General features: G+C 36.5%; 1 protein-coding gene across 11 annotated transcripts in view; it reads left to right on the top strand.

Moving 5' to 3' along the window:
• The window catches only part of UBR5 (ubiquitin protein ligase E3 component n-recognin 5), an 86,687-nt gene extending 73,984 nt beyond the window's left edge, over positions 1 to 12,703 (top strand). For 10 of the 11 annotated variants that reach the window (XM_058830658.1, XM_058830657.1, XM_058830653.1 and 7 more), the window contains 17 exons: positions 127 to 299; positions 399 to 512; positions 1,055 to 1,275; positions 1,920 to 2,040; positions 2,142 to 2,240; positions 2,510 to 2,753; positions 3,347 to 3,458; positions 3,983 to 4,127; positions 4,409 to 4,539; positions 5,404 to 5,464; positions 5,750 to 5,925; positions 6,295 to 6,379; positions 7,250 to 7,405; positions 7,779 to 7,892; positions 9,191 to 9,335; positions 9,920 to 10,005; positions 11,089 to 12,703. In XM_058830658.1, coding sequence (XP_058686641.1) covers positions 127 to 299; positions 399 to 512; positions 1,055 to 1,275; positions 1,920 to 2,040; positions 2,142 to 2,240; positions 2,510 to 2,753; positions 3,347 to 3,458; positions 3,983 to 4,127; positions 4,409 to 4,539; positions 5,404 to 5,464; positions 5,750 to 5,925; positions 6,295 to 6,379; positions 7,250 to 7,405; positions 7,779 to 7,892; positions 9,191 to 9,335; positions 9,920 to 10,005; positions 11,089 to 11,301 — 2,396 coding nt within the window. In that variant the 3' untranslated portion in view covers positions 11,302 to 12,703. Of the gene's footprint in view, positions 1 to 126; positions 300 to 398; positions 513 to 1,054; positions 1,276 to 1,919; positions 2,041 to 2,141; positions 2,241 to 2,509; positions 2,754 to 3,346; positions 3,459 to 3,853; positions 4,128 to 4,408; positions 4,540 to 5,403; positions 5,465 to 5,749; positions 5,926 to 6,294; positions 6,380 to 7,249; positions 7,406 to 7,778; positions 7,893 to 9,190; positions 9,336 to 9,919; positions 10,006 to 11,088 lie in introns of those variants that run through there. The other variant, XM_058830661.1, reaches the window with a different exon arrangement.
• Positions 12,704 to 14,476: the final 1,773 nt, after the last annotated feature.

Genomic DNA, 14,476 nt, shown 5'->3' with positions numbered 1-14,476 from the left:
GAAGTATTAAACTTGCAGAGATTCTTCTCTAGTCAGGTAGCTAAGAGGGAAGTATATTAATTTTTGGCATTTTATACCCTTTGCTTTTATAACTGTGAAAACTGATTTGAAATCTCTGATATTTAGGTGCTACACTCAATGACAAAGATGATGACACCCTCCCAGCAGAGACTGGCCAAAACCATCCATTTTTCAGACGGTCAGACTCTATGACGTTCCTCGGCTGCATTCCACCCAATCCTTTCGAGGTTCCTCTGGCAGAGGCCATTCCCTTGGCAGACCAGCCACATCTATTACAGGTGACATCAGAGATGGTGTTTTGAAAGAAAACTGCAGTTTGCTTTTTCATTCCTCACCGAAGTATATTATTGACCCAGAACACTTTTGTTGCTTTTCAGCCAAATGCTCGCAAAGAAGATCTGTTTGGCCGGCCCAGTCAGGGTCTGTATTCATCTTCTGCCAACAGTGGCAAGTGCTTAATGGAAGTTACAGTGGATAGAAACTGCCTTGAGGTAAATAAAGCTTTATTGTTTTAAACAATATAGTAATTTAAACTAGAACCTTCATTCCTTAAAAAGACACTTTAATGTTTCAGAGAGAATTTTATGTGGCTTTTTGAATGGTAATTTAAAAGCCTAATGCCTGTGAAAACTTGAAATCTTTATGAAAAGTATTCTTAATGTAGAACCTTGGTGATTATTGATTTATAGCAGCTTTCAGGTAATATTTTTAAATGCAGCTGTACAATTCTGAGTTTAGTTTGGAGTGCTAATTATATAATTATTTTTGATAAAAATATTTAAATCTTCTTATAGTGCAGTTGATTTGACTTGCCTTCATGCAGAATGTTAATTGGCAAGCATATGAAGTGCAAACATACAGTGGGGAAAATATTTTCTGTATTTATTGAAATTATTGCAGTCACTGTGTTTTAACAGGTCAATTACTGTATTCACTCCTGTGTGATTTAAAATACACATCTATGAATATATGTGCTGAAAAAGCCTTCTAGGCTGCATTGAAAAAGTGCAAGTAAATTTTACTTCTCCTCTAGGTTCTTCCAACTAAAATGTCTTATGCAGCCAACTTAAAAAATGTTATGAGCATGCAAAATCGGCAAAAGAAGGAAGGGGAAGAACAAAATGTGCCTACAGAAGAATCTGAGAGTTCAAAACCAGGGCCTTCAGCTCATGATCTTGCAGCACAACTGAAAAGCAGCTTGTTGGCAGAGATAGGATTGACAGAAAGTGAAGGGCCACCCCTCACATCTTTCAGGTAGCTGAGTTAAAAATTACTCTTTGACATATTTCTGCTCTGATAAATGTCTGTTTGGGACTCTGGAAAGTTTTTTTCGTTTGCATTTGTAGTTTGCTATTCAAGTATTATTACTACTACTATTATTATTACTATTATTATTATTACAGTATGTTACTATTCAAGTGAATAGTTGAACAGTCTTCAAAGAGGTGCAAACTATAGACAAATTTCTTTACTCCCTGGCTTCCTGCTGCATCCCTGCTGTGATGTCCTGGGTAGCCAAGCTGAGCAGTTGGAATCGACAGCTTGCCATCGTGTCTGGTGGTGCTGCCCACACTCAATGCAGTTAGGGATTCAACTGCCCTCACTTCAAATTACGGCTGAGGTCTTTGTTGATGGGAGACCAGTAACAGTGAATTCCACATAGCAGCAAAAGTTACAGGCTTTTGTAGTAATTACCCTTTGGAAGCAAGACCTGTGTTTCTGCTGAAACTAAGCAGCTTCATGTGCTTTTGTCCACAGACTTAGCGTACTGTGTTGTTGCTTAGCAGGAGTAAAAAACTTAATTGAAGGCAGAGGGTAAGAAAAAGCTGAAGTGCACAAAATGTGTCTGAAGATTAACTTGATTCCATGTATCTGTCTTTTTTTCTTCTTTCTGTCAGGCCGCAATGTAGCTTCATGGGCATGGTTATTTCTCATGACATGTTGCTGGGACGTTGGCGCCTTTCTTTGGAGTTGTTCGGTAGAGTATTCATGGAAGATGTTGGAGCAGAGCCTGGATCGGTATGTATTTCTCAGTGTAAGGACAATTCCTCTTACAACTAAATTGTGACTCTCCCTGATTATTCTGATTTTTGGTTGGTTTTTTTTTTTATTGTTTTTAGATCTTGACTGAATTAGGTGGCTTTGAAGTAAAGGAATCGAAATTTCGCAGGGAGATGGAAAAACTTAGAAACCAGCAATCAAGGGATTTAACATTGGAGGTAAAAAATGTTAGTTTATCTTTGAATAAACTTTCATTAAAAGTTGAATTATTACAGTAACTTGATAGGAGAAGTTGTATTTCAGAGTATGTAAGCAGGTGTCTTAAATCATACTTTGTGAGTTATGTTGCAATTAGTCTGCAGTTTTTCCCAGTCAGATTGGTATTTTTGGAATGTGTGCAACAGTGTGCAGAAATCTGTTGTGAAGCTGAAAGTTTCTCAATATGATAATTGGTAAAGAAAGAAATTTTTTAATATTTTTTTACTAGGTTGATCGAGACAGAGATCTTCTAATTCAGCAGACCATGAGGCAGCTCAACAATCATTTTGGTCGCAGGTGTGCTACCACTCCGATGGCTGTACACAGAGTGAAAGTTACTTTTAAGGATGAGCCTGGAGAAGGCAGCGGTGTAGCACGAAGCTTTTACACTGCTATTGCACAGGCTTTTCTGTCAAATGAGAAACTGCCAAATCTAGATTGCATTCAGAATGCCAACAAGGGTACCCATACAAGTAAGTGATGCACAGCAATTAATTTACAGAAAATACGCATTAAAACCTTGGGTGCTTTTTTAATGTAGAAATACGTGGCCTTGTGCCAGAGACATCTCTTGCCAGCTCAGCCCAGAATCCATAAAAATTATGTGTTAGTTCTCTGGAGCAAGGAAATGGCTTGATCCCACCATGCTTTCAGAAGCAGGAATCTCTTGTTTTTCTCACCACAAGAGTCTGCTTTAGACATACTCAGATTTTTTGACTGTCCTTCTCTCCAGCAGAATTGTCAAGATTTTAGCTATTAAGAGCTTATGCATTTTAATATGACTGCTTCATCTGACTTTTCACAAACACATTTTAATGTTTTTGAAAGTATATATAAGTATAAGTATATATAAGTATATATAAGTATTTTGTCATTTTTAAGTTGGTACAAACACTTCAGGTCCTTCCTTAAGTTTGGCTGAACCCAATTACTGCTTCAGGTGAAGTAGTTCTGTCTCACTGATGTCTTTCAAGCTCTTCTAAAACTTGGTCTTCCTTACACTGAAACATGGAGAGAGAAAAGAGAGAGAAATATAAAGACGTTTATGAGGTTTTTTGCCCTTCAGGTCTGATGCAGAGATTGCGAAATAGGGGAGAGAGAGATCGGGAAAGGGAGCGAGAGAGAGAAATGCGGAGAAGTAGTGGCTTGCGAACTGGTTCTCGGAGAGATAGGGATAGGTAAGTGACAAATCTTTAACTTGATGAAGATATTTTGTCAAACAGAGTAATTGCCTTGGTTATCATCAGGAAAGATACTTTTACTTTCTCCAGTTAAAGGAGGCTTTTTCAGGAGCAATATGCAGGGTAATTTCTTGAAATTCAGTCTCTAGTTTTAATTCTTCAAAGAATTATTATACTTTCTTTAGCATTAATAGGTTATGTCTCCACCACGGGCCATCGGTCTCTTGTGCTAAAACAATGACAAAAACTTGTGTACTAGATAAAACTGTGAGGTGGTTTAGAAACGACAATGCCAATGGTAGCATGTCTGACTGCTGTATCCAAAACATGAGTAATACTAAAATCTCTGGTTCATTTTAATTCTCTCTTTCTGATTCATTCTCTCCAAGCAGCTATGAGCAACACTACTATTCCAGCAGTAAAGCTAATGCTAATATGAATCTGTGTGCAAATAATACTGTTCCAGAGGATTTTTGCATTTTTCCTCTGAAATGAGTACAAACTGCTCTGATTATCTTAAGGGACTTCAGAAGACAACTGTCCATTGACACACGGCCTTTTAGACCAGCATCAGAAGGAAATCCTAGCGATGACCCTGACCCTCTCCCAGCACACAGACAAGCCCTTGGGGAACGGCTCTACCCTCGAGTGCAAGCAATGCAACCAGTAAGACTTCCCCTATTACACTTAATTATTGTTTTTGTCACCCTGTAATGTAAAAATTTATTTCCTTTTCCATGATTGAAATAATTGAAACATAATTGAAAGTATTTGAACATGTAAGACTGATTTTATTTTCTTCCTCATTTTAAGATTTTGTTTCTCTAATTCATTGTTTAGCTTAGGAGGTATCTTTTAATGTGTTCTCTATTTAAAATAACAAAACTTTCATAAAATCATATTTGAAAATGAGAGAAGAGTAAGACCTATCACTTCTTTATCCCCAGGCATTTGCAAGTAAAATCACAGGAATGCTGTTGGAATTATCTCCTGCTCAGCTGCTTCTGTTACTAGCTAGTGAAGATTCCCTTAGAGCAAGAGTTGACGAAGCAATGGAACTCATTATTGCACATGGCAGGTAAAGTATCAAAAGTGAGAACTGATTTTGTGGCCAAAGCACTTGTGCTGTTTTACATCTAACTCCAGTACATGCAGCTTACTCCTTAATAGTCTAGATATTTTTCTTTGGACAAGTGACTTTTTGGCTTTGGTTTAATCTGTTATGACTGGTTTCAGAATATGACAGTTCCTTATTGAGAGCAGCCCTGCTGAGAAGGACTGGTGGATGAGAAACTGGACATGAGCTGGCAATGTGCCAGATGTGTTCTGGGCTGCATGAAAAACAGTGTGGCCAGCAGGTTGAGGAAGAGGATTCTGCCCCTCTGTTGAGATCTCACCTGCAGTGCTGCATCCAGCTCTGGGGTTCCCAGCACAGGAAGGACGTGGACCTGTTGGAGCAAGTCCAGAGGAGGTCACCAAGATGATCAGAGGAATGGAGTACCTGTCTTATGAAAAAAGGCTGAGAGAACTGGGGTTGTTCAGCATGGAAAAGAGAAGACTTATGGGTGACCTAATTGTGCATTCCAGTCCCCGAAGGGAACCAACGAAAAGATGGAGGGGGACTTTATACATGAGCATGTAGTGACAATTCAAGGGGGAATGGCTTCAGACTGAGAGTAGGTTTGGATTAGATAACAAGAGGAAATCGTTTATTGTGAGGATAGTGAAGCACTGGAACAGGTTACCCAGAGAAGCAGTAGATCCCTGGAGGTGTTCAAGGCCAGGTTGGATGGGGCTCTGAGCAACTTAGAGAAAACTGTCCCTGCCCACAGCAAGAGAGTTGGAACTAGATCTTCAAGGTCCCTTTCTAACCCAAACCATTCTATCACTCTGTGAGTCTGTGATGGTGAAATTAAATCTGTCTTTTTATTGCCTTTTTAAGGGAGAATGGTGCTGACAGTATATTGGATCTTGGATTGCTAGACTCTTCAGATAAAGTGCAGGTAATGACCTGTTGTACAAAATTTATGTAAGATTCAGTTTTATTAGTTAATTTTAAAACTGGAAACAACTGGAAGCCTTCTTTATCACATAAGACAAAGTTCTGTTTAATCATTTTCTTCTGAAAGGATTAACAGTAGTTAGTCAAAAGTATAAAATGTCATCATTAGGAAATATCACAGGAATTCTTAACTGATTCAGGTTCTTCGGGTCTAGTAGCAAATAGCTTGATGTGTGTCAGTAACTGGAATTAAGTGTGTTAATTGCTGTTTTGACTTTCAAAACAGGAAAATAGAAAGCGACATGGATCCAGCCGCAGTGTAGTAGATATGGAATTAGATGATACAGATGATGGGGATGATAATGCACCACTTTTCTACCAACCTGGAAAGAGAGGTTTTTATACACCAAGACCTGGTAAAAACACAGAAGCAAGGCTGAATTGTTTCCGAAACATTGGCAGGTATGCTACCATTAACTTTTTAATCTGAAAAAAATGCGAAAGACAGTCATACACAACACCAGAGAGAGTACCGATGATTCAAGCTGGAAAAAACATCATTTTTTTAATGGTCTCTATTCCTCACACTGAGGCTAAATAGTGGGGAATTTGTGTATGTCAACTTGAGGTTTCTTGTCCTGTTAAATTTTCATTTTTTATCCTTATTTTCTAAAATTATGTATGTCCATGATTTTCATTTGTTACTGATAAATTTGGAAAGCGAGCTCCAGCTTAATTCTTAGAATATTTGAACTCTTAAATGTGAATTTGCTGAAAGAACTCTAGTGTAATTTCTGCTGTACCAAAACAAACTCCAAACATTTTTTTCAGAATCCTAGGATTGTGCTTGTTGCAGAATGAACTATGTCCCATCACGTTAAATAGACATGTAATCAAAGTTCTGCTTGGCAGAAAGGTAAGTTGAACATAAAAATTTTAATTTCCTGTAATTACTTAAAACCTCATCTATAAAACGGGTTTTTTCCCCCTAACCACATATGCATTAACTAGCTGAGTTGATACTGGAACTGTATGGAGTTCTTTAATTTGAGGACTGTTAATTTTTTCATTTCCTAAGTTTTGAACAGAGTAGATGTACTAGAAGTCAGGTATTTGACTAAGATGTAATGATTTCTAATAGGTTAGCATTCAACTCTCTTCAGAAACTACATACTGTCTCTGCTTTTTTTCTTCCTGAAACTCATAAATGATAATGTTAGACAGTGCTAGACAATAGCTTAAAGAAAAACATTTTTCTGGATATTTGAGAGAGCTCATGGAATTAATTTGTAAATAAAATTTTGTCTCAGATGTATGTATAATTTAATTCAGAGCAATAATTACCTAAACTTTTGACTAAAACTGCTACCCCAGCCCCATAAAAACTAGTAATGTACAGCACTTTTGATGCATTAGTACAAACTTAAACCAAGGTTTGTTACTGCTGGTCTCTCCTTAAATTCAGTTTTGATCACATAATCAGTTATCCAACATAGTATAATATTTAATGAAAAAGAGTTAATGGCAGAAATGACCTTTAAATATTCCCGGTGTCTTCCAAGAGTGATTGCCTTCTAATTCTTCTCTCTTGAGGTTTTTCTTGTTGAATTTGTATTCCTTCCAGTATTCTAATGTACCTTCTAAAGCAGACTGAAAGTAGGAGCTTATCTGCATTTATTTCTGTGTTTGTATCCTCTGTTGCTAGTGCATAGATCTGGTACAGATCACATAATTTTGAATACATTCTTAAACACTTCATTATGTTTCAAACTTCCTTTTTTTATAGGTGAATTGGCACGACTTCGCTTTTTTTGATCCAGTTATGTATGAAAGCCTTCGGCAACTTATCCTCGCTTCCCAGAGTACAGATGCTGATGCAGTGTTTGCAGCAATGGATTTAGCCTTTGCAATAGACCTGTGTAAAGAGGAGGGCGGAGGGCAGGTAAGAACAGCTAAATCTGTGGCTCTCTAGTTTCAGTTAGAGACCTGATGCAGGTTGTAGTGTGCACATAATCCATGCTCTTCTCAGGTGGCAGATAAAACATTTTACCCTTCTTGGATTCAGTGCAGTGTTCTTAGACATTGAAGCCAGGATTTTTTTTTCTTTGAAGATGATATATAGCCTAACATAGACCCTGACAACTGTAGTCAATCCTAGGGAATCTTTAACCTATAATAATAAATTTTGCTTGGCTTTGGAGGTATATTAAGCAATAAATCACTCTGCAGCATATTGTGGTGGTTGTAATAATTTCATTTCCTTTATATCTCTTTTCTTCTTCCCCTTTTTAAATGTTCTTATTTCTTTGCCGTAGGTTGAACTTATTTCCAACGGTGTAAATATACCAGTCACTCCTCAGAATGTATATGAGTATGTCCGGAAATATGCAGAACACCGAATGCTGGTAGTAGCAGAGCAGCCTCTACATGTAAGTCTTTAGTGGAGTATTTTTAAAAAGAAGAAAAAAAAAAAATCAGTAATATTTCAGTCAGTTAATGGTTCTCCTCATTGTGGTGTTGCTAATCAGGTTTCTTTAGTCTTGACAGCTTGATTAAAAGTATTTAATTTTTTTTTTGTAATTGTATAGCTGTTTATGTAGTACTGTGAATATTGAGTACTTTGAGTAATTTATTTTATAGGATGAAAGATAATGTCTTTTATAGTGGGTCTCATTGGTTAAATATATATGTTCATTCCTTGAGCTCAGATGGCACAAATCCATTTGGAACTTTGGCTTTGTATTTGGCAGCTAATTTGTTCTAATAATTTATTACCTTTAATTTGTTTGCATCCTTGTTCTAAGGAAAAATAATTTATAAAATAATTTCTACTACCTGGCAAGAAATATAAAAATTGACAAGAAAACCGTATTAAAAATTATTTGCTTTTTTAAAGCCCTTGTCAAATAACACTTTTTGAATAATATATTTCTGTAGGCAGTTAATGAAGGCCGGTCTGGCATATTTTGCTACATCCAAATTTTGTTGCTTGTGCTCATTGTGGTTTCCTGCTGCACAACTGAGATAGGGGAGCAGACTGCCAGATAACCTCTCTGTAGCTGAGGTCCAAATTCTGACAGAAAGAACATGTTCCTGAAATTAGGATACTTGATCTCTGTGTCTGCATATATGAATAGTTTGACTCTTGTTTATTTTAGAAGTTGAAAACCCTTACACTTGTATTAATTTTGGAATTTTCTAAAGTAAATAGATTCATAATATTCCATTTTGAATATGGAATTTCTATCTTTTCAGGATATTACTTACTTATATAGAACATATGTGTGTGTGCATGTATGTGTCTGTGTGTGTGTGTGTAATACTTTTGAAACAGAGTTGACATGTGTCTGAGGAAGCAAAGTAAAACTAACATGGAAGATGTGTTGTTTTTTTTTTTTTTTTAATTCTTATCAGATTGATTCAGCACAGCTTAGCAAAATACCTGAACATTCTAGCATTGAAAGAGTGCATATGCTTCTGCTTCTGCTGAAATACTAGCTCAAACCATTACTGCTTTCTTTTGCTCTAGTAGGTGTGGTTTAAAAGTTGGTGCAGTTCTTTGTTTCAGAAGATTTGTATCTCAGATAATAAAGCTTTAAAAGAACAGCTTAGAGAATACTGAATCTTGAGTTAAAGGAGATTTCACATGAAACTTTTCAGTAATGCGTTTAAAGTCAGTCTTAAAAGTTACAGAGTTACAATGTGCATTTTGTGGTTTTCACTTAAGGCAATGAGGAAGGGGCTCCTGGATGTACTTCCAAAGAATTCATTAGAAGATTTGACAGCAGAAGATTTCAGACTTCTGGTAAATGGCTGTGGTGAAGTGAATGTGCAAATGCTGATCAGCTTTACCTCTTTCAATGATGAATCAGGTATGAAATAACTTCATCATAAACAGAGTTGCAGGTATAACTTAACACTGATTTTCTGTGTGTAGTAGTTACCAGCATTAAACTTGAACTATCTCTTTAAGTCTGGTATTAGTTAATAAGCCAGTGAAAACTGTAATAAAGTAATTACTAGGGATATTTTTTGACATTTCTTAGAAAATGTTTACCTTCAGTTAAGGGAGGGTGGAGAAAGCGTGTTTTCCCACTTTGCTGTCACTAGATGTTAAATACATGGATTGCATTACTGGTACCATATCTTTCTTGTGAAAATTCTTTAGAACTGTAAATGTGACAGATACAAGTCTAATATTTCTTACATAATTTTTAAACTGCATTTAGTTGCAGTTGGGCTTTTTGATAAGGAGGAAGGAGTGGGAGAGGGACTGAGTTATGTTAGTGTTGGCCTTACGTTCAAAACTATTAGTTTTGAAATTACTAGTCTCCAATATCAGGACTTTATGAATGCGATTGTAGCTGAGATCCAGCTTGCAACACACATAAAACTGGTCTCTTAATGTTACTGTCTGGTGTAGAAGCTGAATTGTATACCTTTTTATTTCACACAGGAGAAAATGCTGAGAAGCTTTTGCAATTCAAACGTTGGTTTTGGTCCATAGTTGAGAAGATGAGTATGACGGAAAGACAAGATCTGGTAAGTTGTCCATTCCCATTGGAAACATGCAGAGGAATTGGCATAACTGTTCTTAATGGTTTCTACCTGCAGAGACTTAGTGAAGAGTCAAGGTAGCAGAGCAGGGTAGTAGGCTTGGGTAAGACTGTTGGTTCTGGAAACAACAGGTGTGAATCCTAGACCTTCTTGTAGCTCAAAGTAAGCGTGGTGTGTCCTTCCCCCTGTTCAGTAGGTCTCTTACAGAAGCACAGTTCCACTCTGCACAGCTGCTCTTAAGGTGACTAATTGTGGTTACTCAACTGTGTTGTGGGCTGTTAGGGTTCTGAGGTTGAGTTCTCTTCATGGATCATCTACTCACCTGACTTCTGTGTATCCTGAGGCCAATATGTGTGTCCTCTCTGTAAGATGTCAGTAATATACCATATCCTTCTTAAAGCCCTTTAGGAGTAACTAATGAGAAGCATGAAAGAATAAGATACTGTTCAGGGGATTTTATTTTTAAAAATTTTCCTGTAAATTGTATTTGTTGTACACTTCTTAAAACTGTTTTTAACTTCCTAGTCTTTGAGTACTCTCTCTCCCTTACAGCCTACTAAAAGGAAACAAAGAGTACTCTGAAAAGTGGAAACCCCAGAGCACATTTTCACCTTGGTGGTGTCTCAGTATTTCACCCTTGAGATAATAAACCAAATACTCTCTGTTGCTTCCTTTTGTCTGTACCAGTACTACATTCTGTAGTCTCTAACTGGTTTGTGAGAGATTCCTGACTCAATTTTTATTGATGGCAATCACCACTTTCCCAGATGGATTTGGAAACATGTCATTTACTGAGGATTTGTTGATACAGGAAAATTTTGAGTACTGCTTTTACCAGTTTTATGAATGAGCAGTTGAGGAAGGGAAGGAAGCTACTACAGAAGCAAGTAGCATGATTGTGGAGTTTAGTTTGGCATATTGAAGAGAACATAGTATGATCAAACTTGCTGTGGCTGTGCAGTTCTTTTTTAACCTATCCCTACACAATTTTTACACCCCTACAGTTTGTAGGCAGTATGAATCTCAGCCTAGTAAACCATGATTTTAAATGCTGTCTTCTTTTTTCAGGTTTACTTTTGGACCTCAAGTCCATCATTGCCTGCCAGTGAGGAGGGATTCCAGCCTATGCCATCCATCACAATAAGGCCACCAGATGACCAACATCTTCCAACAGCAAACACTTGCATTTCTCGCCTTTATGTCCCACTCTATTCCTCTAAGCAGATTTTGAAACAAAAATTGTTACTCGCCATTAAGACCAAGAATTTTGGTTTTGTGTAGAGTATAAAAAGTGTGTATTGCTGTGTAATATTACTAGCTAAGTTTTGTAGATTTTTCCATTTGTCTATAAAAGTTTATGAAAGTTAATGCTGTCATACCCCTGGTGGTACTTCAAAGATTTAAATGCAAACATTCCTGTACTAAATTTGTAATATAAAGGCGTAAGGAGCACTAGCAATATGTGGTTGCAGCAGTTTGCTAGTCAATAACTCCTTTGCCTAACCCCAGCCAAAGATGACAGCAGAACAATATAATTTACACTGTGATTTATCTTTTTGCTGAGGGAAAATATGTAAAATGTTCTGAAAATTCACTGCTGCCTTTGTGGAAAGTGTTTCAGCAAAGGTTCTTGTATAGAGGGAGTAGGGAATTTCGAAATAAAAAATTAAGTATGTTCTGTGTTTTTAACTTTTTTTTTAATGGTGTTTAATTTGTGGTTGGCTGCAGTTGTGTATCATGTATATTGAACTTGTAAAAAGTTCCTGACAGCTCAGATCCCGGAGTAGGGATTGTTCACTTATGAAACCACTTCCATTGCAATTTTTGTTCTATTGCATTGAACTCTGGCACATCAGATACCATCACTAATATTTTGCATGTAATCTGTACCTTTAGTGTTTTTTTTTCCCTGTACATATTTGATGAGGCCAATGCACAGTATTTCATAGTTCACAATCAACATTTTTGTATCCTTGTTACAGTGAACAGACAGTCAGGAGATTGTTCCACTACCAGTTCTAACCCAACACTTGTACTACATTATCTAACTATGTAAACTCAGCCTGGGCACTTTCTGGTAACTGTAAAATGTTTATAAGATCATGATTATTGAAGATACATTTTTTGGAAAACTTTAATGTTCGTGAGCTGCTTAACTTCTTTTGTATCTAGCCTTTTTTTAAGTATCTTGTTACAGTTTTTTAATAAAGAAATTACAGACAAAATACCAAGTCATACTGAAGAAACAATAGTTTTTATTTATTAAGCCATTTATACTTTAGCTAACAGCATACACTAAACATTGTTGCTTATTAAAAATCTGAATTTTGTACCTGAAAAATTGATATGCAGAAGACATTTAGCCCACATTTTACAGTTAGCAGAGAATCCTGAAAGAAATGGGCCAGGCAACCCCTCCTTTTAACAGAATTGGTTTGAAGGAAAAGTGGCTTGTTCTGAAAAATCTCAAGGCAATTAGATTAGAATAAAATTCTCAAACTTCATTGTAGTGGGTTCTACTGTATGTTCACTTTTAGAGTGGTTGGTTGCTTTTGGGGAGGGCAGTCTTTGACTGTAATCCAGGACTTCTTTTCCCTAAGGCTTGAGAGGTTTTTGAGAGTTAGAAATTGGTTAATGAAGAAAGGAGCTACTTCTTCTGTCAAAATAAATTTATGAAAGCTTAGCAGACTGAAGTATTGAGGGATAAGAGCTTTTGTGGTGGTGATGTTATTTTTTGCTTCTCCAAGCACATTAGTCCATGTTAATGATTTTTTCCCCTCCCTTTTGTTGGGAAGAGGTGAAGATATATTCCATCCAAATCCCAGTGGAACTCACCTTTGCCAGAGCTCATTTGGGTTTTCCTTTCTGACAGCTAGTTTTAGGATGACCAAAAGTTACCTACATCTGATTTTCCAAAAAGCCTGTTTTCATCATTTATTTAGTTGCTAAAGGTATGGAGTACAGTTGATACCACAAATTCTGATCACCAGTTGCCAAATTGATGCTGAAAAACCTGTTTTCTGAATAAGTCAGACTGTTTCAGGCTTGTGTAGTTAAACTGCAGATAGATGTAGAATTATTTCTGCAGGTACTAATACTTCCTCTAAGTTGATCATCCTAGAAAAGGATAGTTTCAACGTATGAGGATTGGAGTCTGTTCTAGATTTCCTCTTGTGACCTCCAGTGTATCTTAAGTTAAAAACTATATTAGATTTTACTATGCTTAAAGAGAAAAAGCAGTACAGCCTCACAAATCTAGGTAGAGGCATTTTAGTGTAGAGAAAATTCATGCTGGTATGGCTGTTCTCTTATACTAAGGGGAAGATAAGTTACAAAGGTACAAAGCAATATCTCCTTTATACCTGGCTATCAAACTGCTGTGATTATTTCTACTACCAAAACTGCCTCAACTGTGTCAAGTTAGTAGTAAGCAACAAAAGAAATTGTTTAGAATAGGCATCAAAGCTCCAGTCTGTACAATAAAGCTCCCTTCCTCACAAAGCTTTGTGAGGTTTGATGTACTAAGAAGTATCCAAGGCCCTTGGATGAAAGGCTATATATACATGTAAAGTACTGTATATATATATATGTATTGTGTGTATATGTATATAAGTGTATGTGTATGTATAACATATAAATATATGTTATATGTATATATATTTCTGTATATAGCTCAAACATTTTTTAAGTCCTGTAATGTATAGCTAGACAAAAGTTATGCAGATAGCACAGTAGCTCACCATATATACACACACAAGGCATTCTGATAAGCAGAGAGGGAATTTAGAATGATATATGCTGTCGTCATTGACTTGAAATATGTATGTAGCTTTATAAATAGCTTTTTTTCCTCTGTATGGTATATTTAAACTATATCGAGATTTTAATAAGAAAAATGTTTATTAAAATCATACACCTCCTCTCCCTTTGACTTAAGCCCTTCTGTTAGTTCACTTAAAGTGTGGTAGAGAAGAAACTAGTTAAATTCTGTAATGTTTACACTTTCCTAATAATCTAAATCCTTAGCTATTCACCATTGCTGAAAGAGGAGATAAAGGTAGCTACTAATAAAATGTTATGACCAACTACTAGAGTAGGTCCTAATCTGAATCTAGGGAAAACTGATACTTTAGTGCTAATTTCTGTGACTAATTCTTTTGCTTAGCTAGCTGATCCAACATAAGGTAAATCACTCGCTCTAGTTTTGATAATTTTCCAGGAATGAAAAATGGTCAAGTGGTCTTTCCCACCTGTGTGGTTTGAAAGTGATTTTTCTTTCCTTCAAGTTAGTCATTTGGTCACTGGATAACAAGCAGTGATAAAAGTGTCAAACTTGTGAATCCAGACAAATACCCTTGCACAGCAGCATTTGGAGAGGCAGAGAAAATGAAGTTTTCCTCAACTCTTAAACAATGTTTATCTTTGTATGCAATTGTGCACATCATACAGACCTGCT

This window comes from Poecile atricapillus, chromosome 2, assembly GCF_030490865.1.
Source record: "Poecile atricapillus isolate bPoeAtr1 chromosome 2, bPoeAtr1.hap1, whole genome shotgun sequence".
Lineage (NCBI taxonomy): Eukaryota > Metazoa > Chordata > Aves > Passeriformes > Paridae > Poecile > Poecile atricapillus.
This window is presented reverse-complemented; position numbering and strand designations above follow the sequence as displayed.